At 39.0% G+C, this 11,525-nt stretch overlaps 1 protein-coding gene across 1 annotated transcript; it reads right to left on the bottom strand.

The window, feature by feature from the left end:
* Positions 1-1,060: 1,060 nt before the first annotated feature.
* TLP7 (tubby like protein 7) lies at positions 1,061-11,263 on the bottom strand. Its single transcript, XM_089168229.1, has 4 exons — positions 10,728-11,263; positions 10,304-10,391; positions 3,282-3,411; positions 1,061-1,901 (listed from the first exon to the last, which is right to left on the bottom strand). The coding sequence occupies exons 1-4, from the start codon at positions 11,085-11,087 to the stop codon at positions 1,325-1,327; spliced, it is 1,155 nt and encodes a 384-aa protein (XP_089024355.1). The 5' UTR covers positions 11,088-11,263; the 3' UTR covers positions 1,061-1,324.
* Positions 11,264-11,525: the final 262 nt, after the last annotated feature.

Here is an 11,525-nt window from a genome sequence, read left to right as displayed (position 1 = left end):
ATTGAAGACCTGTACGACTGGCACCAAGGACTCCTTGTTAGAGGTGGTCGGGGTCATGTTTTCTTCGCCTCTGCCGCTGCCAGAGAATTTTCTAGGTGTGTTCTTCGAGTTTCATCACTGGAAATATTCCAAGTAGGCATAATGGAGAGAAACTTCATTTTCGGTCAACCTCCTGTCTGGTGGAGTTGCACGTAGGTAAGAACCTACCCTGCTGGTTCTTCTTCTTTGATGTTCAACAGCAAAGAGGTTTGGGCATCGTTCCTCTTCATGCCCTAAAATCCCACATCCATAGCAGTACATCGGAAGTCATTCCCATTTAACCATAATTTTATCCACTAAACCTGATCGTCGTCTTGCAGGAATTGTTGATCTCAGTGGTTTCCTGAGGTTGATGGTAACTCTGCAACGGAAATAGCATATTCTCCCCCCAAACTGTGTACCCTGTATGATCATTCCACTGCCTGGTTCTCCAATCAAGCAGCAAGTTGAAATCCAAATTCCATATTCAGTAAATCATTCGAGATATCATGGGACTGGCACCAAAAGTTGATGTGCGTGAACACCCACAGTATGTCCTCTCTCCATGGTTCCAACATGAGAACGTTACCGCCGACACTCCAAGGTGATTCTTCAATAACATTGAACATATCTTGTTTATGTTCAAAGTGAAATTTATATTGATCTCCCTTCATCTGTGTAATCTCCGGGATTTTAAGAGATTCCATGCTTTGGGAAGAGCTTCAAAAATTGCTTGCCGTCTGTAAGGTTTCCCTGTTAACACCCATCCCACTAGAGTGTTACTATTTCCTTCTTGTGCTATTTCTTCTAAATCATCCAGGGCATCAATTCCTTCATCATCTGATAGTATAAGTTCAGAGTAGTCATCGTTATCTGGTGGAGATGTGGGTCGCTGGCCTGGGCCTCTTCCCCTCCCTCTACCACGTCCAGAAGCCATTCTAGGTATTTCAGCTATGTAGATTGCATTGGAAGAAAAAATGGCTCTCACAGGGAAAGAACATACACTCACAGAGGAGGAGAAATTGCACTCCCAAAGGAGGGTCATAGATTTCTACTTGAATCGATGGATTAATAACTCTGCCAAATTTGTTTATATGATTCAAGCATATATGATCCCTTCGTTGCATAAACTCTCCAGAAAGTAATTTTGTCCAACAAAATTGTTGAGCAAAGGAAATTGTGGACCGAATTGCTCTTATAATATAGAACTACAACAGAAATATGACACCAAACATTTAAACATCCGAAGACTTCCATTAGATCAACACACAACACTTGAATACAGAAAGTAATAACATACACAGAACTACTCGCAGGCAAGTTTTGTACCGAAGCTGGTGAGACAGATGGCAAAAGCCTGAAAGGCAGACAAGGGCTGCCTGTAGTCCATCGTGAACACATCATCCCCAACCTTCCCAAACTGTAAGAGTACAGTGTCCTCATCCCCTTTCCCTTCTGGCTGACTGGGATCCACAGCTGCAACCAACTGAAAATTCTTTACAGAAGCAACTGTGACCCGGCCATGGAAATTCAGGCACCAACATTGCAAGTGCTCATGCCATCTTGGAGCCTTGTTCCTTAGAATCATTGACCCAGAAGCAGCAGCAGCTGGGCTTTGCACCTCAGAGTTCTTCTCGGACACTTCATGGGAATGTTCTTTCACCCATGGGCACTGCAATGTGGAGAGCATCCTCCTAGGCCCTCTGGACTTCAAAAGGTTGAATTTATACGAGACCTGCCCGATTTCAAAGTTGCCGGCTGGAACCTGGGGACTGATTTGCTTACTTGCAAATCTACGACTTGCTCTATTATTTGATGGCTTTGCACCAGTATATGGTGGTTGGCTGTCATATAGTGTGAATTTGGTGCCAAGGAAATCTGATCTGCAAATTAACCTCAGCCTTCAGCAGGAACATAAATGAAGATCTATGAAAGAAAAAAGTACAGATCTAGCAAACCATTTTTTTGTCTTCTTTTTTTTGGGGGAGATCTAGGAAAGAAAAAAGTACAGATCTAGCAAACCATTTTTTTGTTTTTTTTTTTTTTTTTTTTTTGGGGGGGGGGGGGGGGTTGAGGGGTTGAATGTGAGGTTGTAGAAGTTCATTGAGGTTATGAAGCATGATCCATAATCTCACATTCTTTTTCTTGAAATATACATTCACTTGCACATGCATATTACCAAATTATATAAATAAATAATTTTTTTTTTTTTAAAAGGACAGACATTCAACAACCAACACCAAAAACCACTACATTAACAGAGCAACCTGTGCAAAGCAGAGTGACAGATGTAACCTAAAGTGCAAAAGTAATAAAATAAACAAGGTAAGCCCCTGCCCCATCAGAATTTAAAAATCATGGTCTATGGATATTACCTTCAAAAGGAATAAATAAGTCATTGCCTAAGTGGAAAGAAGAATAGCACATTCGTACTCAGGTATCAAGAATTTGTGCCAAGGATGAAGAATCAATGATTATATTCAACTTTGGAAAAAAGTGAAAATTATTCCCTAATTTTCGAATTGCTGAAGGAGCTTTACCAAAAAAAAAATTTGCTGAAGGAGCAGCTCCTTTCCAGTCATTGGAGAGATCACCCAAGAGAACAGAGGGCAGATGCTAGGGTCTCAAACATTGGATTAATCAGATCAGCTAATTCTGGCCAATGTCCAAACCATACTCCCACCCCACCCCACTCCACTCCAATTTGGCTCACATTCTGTAGCAATAAATCCTCTATGCCTGTAACTACCAATTCTGGGGCCGACCCAGGTAAGGACCCTGGTGGATGCATTACTCGAGCAGGCTCCACACCCCATCCCTCATGACAGGATCTATACACGGCTTAATTGTGAAATAAGTGCCCGACCAGAAGGCTACTACCAAGCGTAGGTCATACCAACAAATTTGACAACCTACATAATATTGCATTCTTGTAACCAATAACATATTTTAACATACATTACGCTTGTATCTCTCCAAAAGATGAACTAACAAAATAAATACACGTAACCCCCATTCCAAAAAACCAAAACCATATTTACTAATTACCCCTCCTCCAAGGAATAAAACTGCAGCATAGCAGAACCTCTCTCTTAAACATTAATTATAGATATACACAATATATATAAATATTAGCTTCAAACAATCAAGAAGAATATAATTTCTTCTCTAGTGTGATGCTATTTAACATTAAGTAGGGGTTACACATTCAAGATAACGGAACTACAACAAATGAAATAACAAAATTAGTTAACACAATTTACCTCAGCTTCCCAACATAAGCATTACTTCCTTGGGACAAGTCATCAGCATCAAGAGAGATTATATATTCGGTGTGAGCACCATGCCTAAATCTACGTGCTGCAAGAAGAAACTTCCCTTTATCCATCAAAGCTGCAATATTAAACACAGGAAGCAAGATATCAAGATTCAGATTAGAAAACCTAAAAGCAATCAACCACAAAATATAAACAGCTTATTTGGAAATTGTGTAGAAGAAGAGCATGAGGAAACGGTCTCCCAAAACAAAGTGAAGTGTTTCCTTGCAATGTTCCAAGAACTATTTCAGTCTCAACCATAGCTGTCAAGGTGCAAAGTGCGTCAAGGCATTGGACAAGGTTAAAATACAAGGAGAAACCAACTTGGCGAGCAAGGCATCCAAATTCCATGACAACTATAGCTTCAATCTCAAAAGACTAGAAGAGTAAAAGAAATGCATTTCTTGTCCCTAAATTTCTGTCCAAAAAAAAAATAAAAACCCCTTTGAAAGTTTCATAGAAGTCATAGACATTCTATAATCTGCCACATTGGATGACTCAAAACCCACAGTTAAAAAGGAAAAAAACTACGACAACACGGTACAACAGTTCTTATTAGATATTTAAAGAAAAGGAAAAAGGAAGAACCAAATTATGGTTAAAAGTAATAATATGTTTCTACATCCACCTCCTTTAGACACAGATAGACACGTACAAGCACACACGCTAAATGTATATTTATAGAGAATATTGATTAATTGAATTCAAGTGATGTTTTCCATTGATGCATTATATATATTTATATATATATATATATATATATATATATATATATCACAAGCAAAGCTCAAAAGGTAAATTGCTAAATTTACAGTTGACTACCTAAAGTGTAGAGAATACACAGCCTAGGGCTTGGGTTTTGAATCTGATCCTTTAGGTAATGTACAGTTGTTTCCAATAGTTTCAAGGATACAAGTAATACCCTTTAAGAGATCAGTTCCAATGATTGATATGGGTGAAATGCGTATCACCATTATGCCCCAGCAAGATGATTGTTCCTAGGTAATAAACACCAATGCAGGAGTTAAAAGAGAGATGTGACTGCAGAACGTGAGGATTGGTTAGAACATCAACCACTCGATCGAGTGTGGAAATAAAAAACCTGTACAGGCTGTGAGAAATTTGATCATGAAAAAGGTGGTAATAAATGGCAACGTCATTCATGTGGGATTGGAAAACTAGATTATCACACATACTGCATCAATATCATCTTTGAAAATGACAGGTGGGAGTAGAGAAGCGACACACAGTTCATTGAGAAGGAACTTGACTCACATCAGCTCAGAATGGTGGCAGCAACATCTTGCATTCAGCCTCAGTGGCGGATTGAGCAAAAGCTTGTTTCTGCAAGCTCCAAGACACAGGTTGCTTACCAAGATAGACAATGTAGGCATAGTAGAAGTATAGAAATCAAAATTCCTGTCCCAGTCAGCATCCATGTAAGCATTGAGGTTCACAGTAGGTTGCCGTTTGAGCAATAACCAAAGATATAGAGTGTCATTGATAGACCTGAAGAAGCCTTTGGTCGCTGCCAGTTAGATTCCAAAGGCTTATGCATGAACTGACGATGTAACCAGCCAAGAAGGGCCGAAAGAGGGCCCAAACACACTCAAATTCTGAAGCAAGCCTGGGGGCTGAACCAACACGGGCAATCAGGTCATTTTCCACCCCTGGATCAAGTCATAATTAGCTGCGATAAATTCAGTTTTTTTTTTTATAGTCTTTTATATTTTTCTTTTGTTATTTCGAGTCCCAGTTTGAGAGTTAATTAAGAATTTTAGTTTGAGTAGAAGTTAGTGTGAGATAAGTTTTCTTATCCAAAATAGTTATTATCTGTTAGGAGAGTTCCAGTTTGATTTTAAGTTGTTGCTTGAGTCCTAAGTTACCTTAATTAGCATGTGCTATTAAGTTAACCTAAAAGTGTGATTCCCATCTAAGGGTTTAGATCTTGTAGAAATTAGATTCCCTTTTAAAGTGTGTTGGTTTATCCATTAGGGATTCCCAACCCAAGTCAGTGTCTTTTTCTAAGAGTATAAATAGCAGGGCTGTAAATTGATAACCGAAATCCGCTACTGAATTCGAAGCAGCATCCGTTTAGGGGTATCTAAATCCGTCCAATTACTAATAGGATGCGGATATGGTATACCCCTTTCTAACCGGTTATTATCCGTCCAATAAAATTATCTGATTAAGTTACTTATTTGGATTTGTTTTTAACTTGAGTTATGTGAATATTTTTCTTGATTTTCTACTTAATACTACCAAAGTTGCTAAATTCTTAAATTTCAAACCTAACCCTCACAAATAAAGTGGTAAAGACGTTACCAGGTAGACGAAAACTTGTATTCAATTTGTATTCATTCCCATTTAGAAGAATCCATTCAAGAAAATAATTATCCAATTACCATCCGAATCCGACTAAATCCGTCCGAAATTCGATAGGACATTATCCTAATCCGTCCGAAATTTGATAGGATGCAGATATTGAAACCCCTAATAAACAGCCTATTCATGCAATGTAAATTTCAGCTTTGATGACTGAAAATTATGAGTTGAGAAAATAAACTTGAGAGAAGTCGGGGATCCCTAGGGGTGACTTCTGCAATTAAGTTCTTCCTCTTCAAACTTCAGCAACCATCTACTCCAAGCCATCCAAGTAAAGCCCTACGCCTCCCCATTGCAACCATAGCCTCTTTTCTTCTTCTTCCTGTGATAGCAATACCACTCCCCCTCTGTTAGACCCACCTCCCTAGCCCCTTTAGACCCCCTTTCCAATTCCTTTAGGCCACCCCACCCCTGTGATAGTAATATGCAGTTAATCCCTAAGAAAGGTCCTGTTAACTGAGTTATTGGAATTTATGCACTTTGTCTTCTTCACTGCAGTTCTGCAGGATTTTGAAGCCTCTGAAAACCCCTAAATTAGAACATCCTGACCTTCTTAACCACTGAAACATCAAACCCTCCTTTTAAATTACAAAGCAGTAGCAGACAGACCCAAACCCCACCCTGGCCAAAACCTACCCTAACCGTAATCTGAGTTCCAATTTGAATTTCAAATCTGGAAATTCAAATTACGGCAACTTTCAGACTTGATTCTCTGTTGCAGCAAGGCTACCTAAGCCTTGGGAGACCCTACGATCTCTGAGACATCCTTCCCCTTTTGTTGGAAATCCTGGGCAACCCTAATAATCCAGGGAAATTACCAAACTACCCCTAGCACTAGATTCAGGGTAATGTAGTATTGCATTTGATTGATCAATACAGTAGGCAAATAGGACCTTTCATAGGGAATCAATCTCAAATTTGATAGACTTAAGATGAAACAGAATTCAGATGTGAAAGAAGGCTAAAACTAGAGTGGTATTATAATGATAATAGCATAACAATACGGTTGAATAGATCTTCAAAATAGGGGCAGAACTATGATGAAGAAATTGAAGGGACAACATGAGGGAATTGAGAATAACAATGTAACATCTGGGCTTCACACCGCAAGATGGATCGATTGGATGAACACCAACCTACGTTGATCAAATATAAAGATTCTCCATAGATGAGTTGTGTCTCACCTCTTAAATAAGTCTCTTTATCTAGCATTCTAAAGAGACATAAACATTATTGGTAACATCCAACTACTAGTTAACACCACCTACCTATTAATAATTCAATTACTACCTAACTCTTGATAAAGGAAAACTCATTTGACAATGAGTTCTTTTATTTTCAAAGCACATCCTCTTTTATTGATTTTTAAGGAACTAGACTTGGGCTTAGGTCTAGACCATGGAGATCAAAATATGCGGGCTAACTTTAACCCACTAAAACGTCTTAGCCCATGAAAGTCATAGGCTAATTTGGGTGATAGCTTTAGCCTTTTGATGGACCTGATCCAATAGGCTTCTTCCTTTTTAAATATGTCTTCAATTCTGCATCACAAGGTTACGTCAACTGAGATAGTTTGTTAACAGAATATGCAACATACGGTCCTTCAAGGGAGAGGTATTGAAAAACACCAATGAGCCTTGCTGTCTTTTCATGTTCATGCCCTTTTGAGGATGTTGATGTAGGATGGCATACAGATAAAACATCAAAGGATGAGAAGCAGGAAATTAAAGCTGTCAGGATGACCACAGTGTTGCATGTCCCAGAGGCAATGGTTACCTCAAGAGGAAGAATTTGGTGGCAAAAGGGGGACCTAAGGTTATCACAAGGAGAGTGCTTGCTAGAAGGTGTGCGCCTCAGGAAGATGCCAGTAGAACAGTTATAGTAGTTTTCATCTTAGTTACTTCCAGAGGAGAAACACTGTTCACATGCATGTGAGTGCCTGGGTTTATTTTACATCAAAGATAACCATTTTAAATCTGGCTTGGTCAAATTATCTTCTTCTTTTTTCCTCTACTAACATATTTACACATTTGTTTTCCTTTTCCTAATCTCTGTTTATTTCAGTTATAACACCAATGCTGCAACCCCAGTGACTACCCAACTTCTCATCTTCTCAGTTCACTCTGCCACACCTCACTACTTCTGCAAACCCACAACCCTACTGAACCTGCCCTGCCCATGTATCGAGATTGTCTGCTACAAGAAAAGAGGAAGGGAGAAAGAGGGAACAGACAAGCCGGTATCAGCATTCTAACCTCTGTTTTTCTGCAAACGTTCCCAATCCATTACCAGCATCATCCATGAAAACTTGAATTCTAAAATGGGGCAAGGCAGGTAATTGAGGTCATTACAGGTATGGTGTGTAGCAGCACTAAGGTTTAGCATCATGGGGGTGGAGAAAGGCTATGTAGCCAGATCGAGAGAGGAGTGGGAGTTTGGGGTTGAAGTGGGGCAAAGATCGTAGCAATGGTGGACTGAAGAAGGAAGAAAGGAAGGGTAGACAGAGAGGGTGCAGTGTGGTGTGGGTTGGGTCACAGCAAGGGTTAGGGGAGTTGCGTTCAGTTTGGTACTTAGTTTGTAACAGGGGTGGGTGGCTGTGAGGTTGAAGGAAGGGCGACCAAGGATGGTGATTAGAGGAAGAAGAAGAAGAAGAAAAGAAAAGAAGAGAAATCTGAAGACTATGATTCATTTTAGATACCCTAAACATAATATGTGAAATGTCAGGTACCTTATGATGCAAACTTAGATTGATAAGGAACCAAGGGCCAATGCTGCTGCACCTCAAATCAGAACCAACTCGAAATTTGGGAACTATGGCTAGGCGTCGTGAGGTTTAAAGTTTTCAGATTTCCAGGTTTAACGATGGAATTGGGGCTGGTTTTGGATTAAATTCTAGGAGAGCGGGAAAGGATTGTGCTCACTGAAAATCAGCCAAAACTGACAGATAAAAATGTAATATCTGAAAATTGGGCCTTCCCAAGAGGGACTTGTAAGATCCAAATCCAGGGTTTCTACATTGTGACTGTCACTTGGATCAAGTGAAGGAGTCAAAAATAGGAACTATGGTTTCAAACACCTAGCACCAAATCTCCTCTTCGACTGTGAATTGCCAGGGAACAGCACTGGGGCTTCAAACACCAGCACTAAAGCTATCTGAACATGACTATGAGACACTAGACAACACCCTCTTACAGAGAAGAAGGCAGCAGCCACACAATTGCATGATGAAAATTCAAATTAATCTGTTCATCTATTAATGGAATATAAATAGGCTTTAATCAGCCTAAATGAAATATCGTTTCTCACTGGAATGGAACTAACTAAATTAAAAACTAACAAAACTATAAAATAAAACACTTCAAAACCCTACACTTGAATTGACCTAACTAATCCTACTTAAGTCATGTGACTTCTAAGTGGTGACATGACCTTCAAAAAAATTAAACTAATTAAGATAGCTATTTTTGTACCCCGCTTGTGTACCATGTTATAGGCCCAATAAGTTGGCCAATTAAATTGTAAACCTTGGAACGAAGGCCCAACCCATACACATGTCAACCCTAGTTGATTCCAAGAAGAAGAAAAAAATACCCCCTTAAGGTGGCTGAATCACCTAGCTACAATATATCGAAAGGTTAGATAACCTAGGTGCCATTTACCCCATAGCAAATACTCTAGTTTACCAAACTCTAGCTGTTGTGATTGATACTCTAGCTTTTGGCATTAATCAATAACAAATTATAACAGTCCTAACAAACGACCTTCAACTACTTTGATCACCAAGCACCTTGATAATATGACTTCAAGACTTAATCTAGGTGATGTTAGCTGTCAGGCATCAATTGGTGACCAGTTTAGACTTAATAGTTGGGAGCATATCAAATCCCCCCCCCCCCAATCACAGCAACGAATGCTTAATTTAATGCAGTAAAAAAGAAAAAAGAAAAAAGAGAAGCACAATAAATAAATAAACCTTGAGAATTCCTCATTTCAAGTTTCAGAATATAACTTTCTCGCCAAAGGCTTCATATGTAATACTATACTTTCATACTAAACATCATTCCATAACCTATCCTAATAACTTCACCAGTGACATTGCATAAGTTGAAGTTGGGACTGGTTTAAATAAAATGAAAACCTCTAAATTACTGGCATGTTTTCCATACGCATTGTTCCCAGCTGTGTCTGAAACACTTCAGAATTCAAATTGACTTGTGAGAACAGGAAACATAACCAAGTTTCCTTCTATAAATAAATGACTCACATATAGGGTCCAGATGATTTCAAGATAAGTTTTATTAACTGGACTGATCAATTAAGATCTGAAGCCAGTATAATATTCATGTCTCATAGCTTAGCTTGGACAAAAGTCAATTGAGAGGGATTGTAAAGTCGAAACTGTGACTTTCATGTATGGTAATGGTAACGTCAAATCCAGAGATGTTAGTCAATTCAAACAAAAGCAGTGCAGAGATGCTAGTCAATTCAAGCAAACTGAAATACTGCGCCAGTTTGAATGATCCAAAGAAGAAAGTTCAGAAAAGGCTGAAACCACGTAAAGGTACTGCTTTAGCTTTACTTACATGATGTCAGACCAAGATAAAGATAAAAAGTTGAAGTCTTCTTGTTCCGTTTGATAAAACATTGCAGCGGAAAGTCACGGGGACCCGGCTGCATTCAGCAAGAAATGAATTAGATATCAACCCCAAAACCAATAACTACCAATCAGAAGAAGAAATTATGCAAGCGCTGGAAATCCACTCTGACATATCAAACTCTATCCCAAATTAGTATCAGACCTTATGAAGTTTAAGACAAAATCAATGACATACTGATCGGTAAGGAAGGTTTTCAAGAGGGGAAAAACAAGCTACAACAACCGGGAAATGCAATTGACAAGAAGGTCATTTCCGTTGCGCTATGATCTGAATGTACTAGATCCAACAAACCCGAAGGAGGAACCAAATAAGAAATGAATGACGAAAGAAAAGAAGAAAAAGGCAAAACCTGTTTTAGAGAAAAAGGGAAAGTGATTTTCCCACAATGAAGAGGAGATCTAACGATGCTTTTGGTGACATCTCTCCACTTCTTGCATACACAAGCACAGGCAACAACGCTTTTTCTGACAGGCCACCGATCTTCGCTCGCCTCGACTCGCTGGATGATATCTCCAAGAAGCTCAGGAAGCATTTTGGACCAGCAATCCTCATCTAGAACCACTTCGGTTCCTTCCTTAGCTTCACAATCGCCATCTTCGAGCTGTTGCGATTGTTCACCCGATTTGATCCCTTCAGCTTTTAGGGTTCTGAGATCCTCGGAGGAACTCTTGAGACCCTTCCGATGACGAAAAACCCTCCTTAGAGACATTAATTTACCTACCTTCTTCTCGTCTTCATAGATGATCCATGGTTAGATCGAAGGAGAAAGAGAAGGAATTCTAGAGACAGCGACCAAGACGAAGATGAAGATACGGAGAGGAAGCAGAGCAAGTGTAATAATTAATTTCTTTTTTTAATTTTTAATTTTTCTTGTTATTTGGTTAACGTTTTAGTTGTTCCACGCAGGTTGTTCCTTCTATTTTACGTAAGTCTCCTTTGACAGGGTCTTACCAGCTTTTGGTCAACAATTCAAAAGTTAGTTCTACCAAAAAAAAAAAAAAAAAACAATTCAAAAGTTAGTTTCTGATTGGTCAATCCCGATTTTATATTTTACTGATTTTTTTTCTTCTTTATTTAGGTAGAAATATTAAAGGACGACTTAAAGGCAATTAAAAGGCCATTCTATCATACATGAAACTGATCACAA

The sequence above is a fragment of the Hakea prostrata genome, chromosome 9 (genome assembly GCF_041222555.1).
Source record: "Hakea prostrata isolate BN-2017 chromosome 9, UWA_Hpros_2, whole genome shotgun sequence".
NCBI lineage: Eukaryota > Viridiplantae > Streptophyta > Magnoliopsida > Proteales > Proteaceae > Hakea > Hakea prostrata.
Note: the sequence above shows the minus strand (reverse complement) of the source record. Positions and strands in the feature narration are given on the sequence as shown.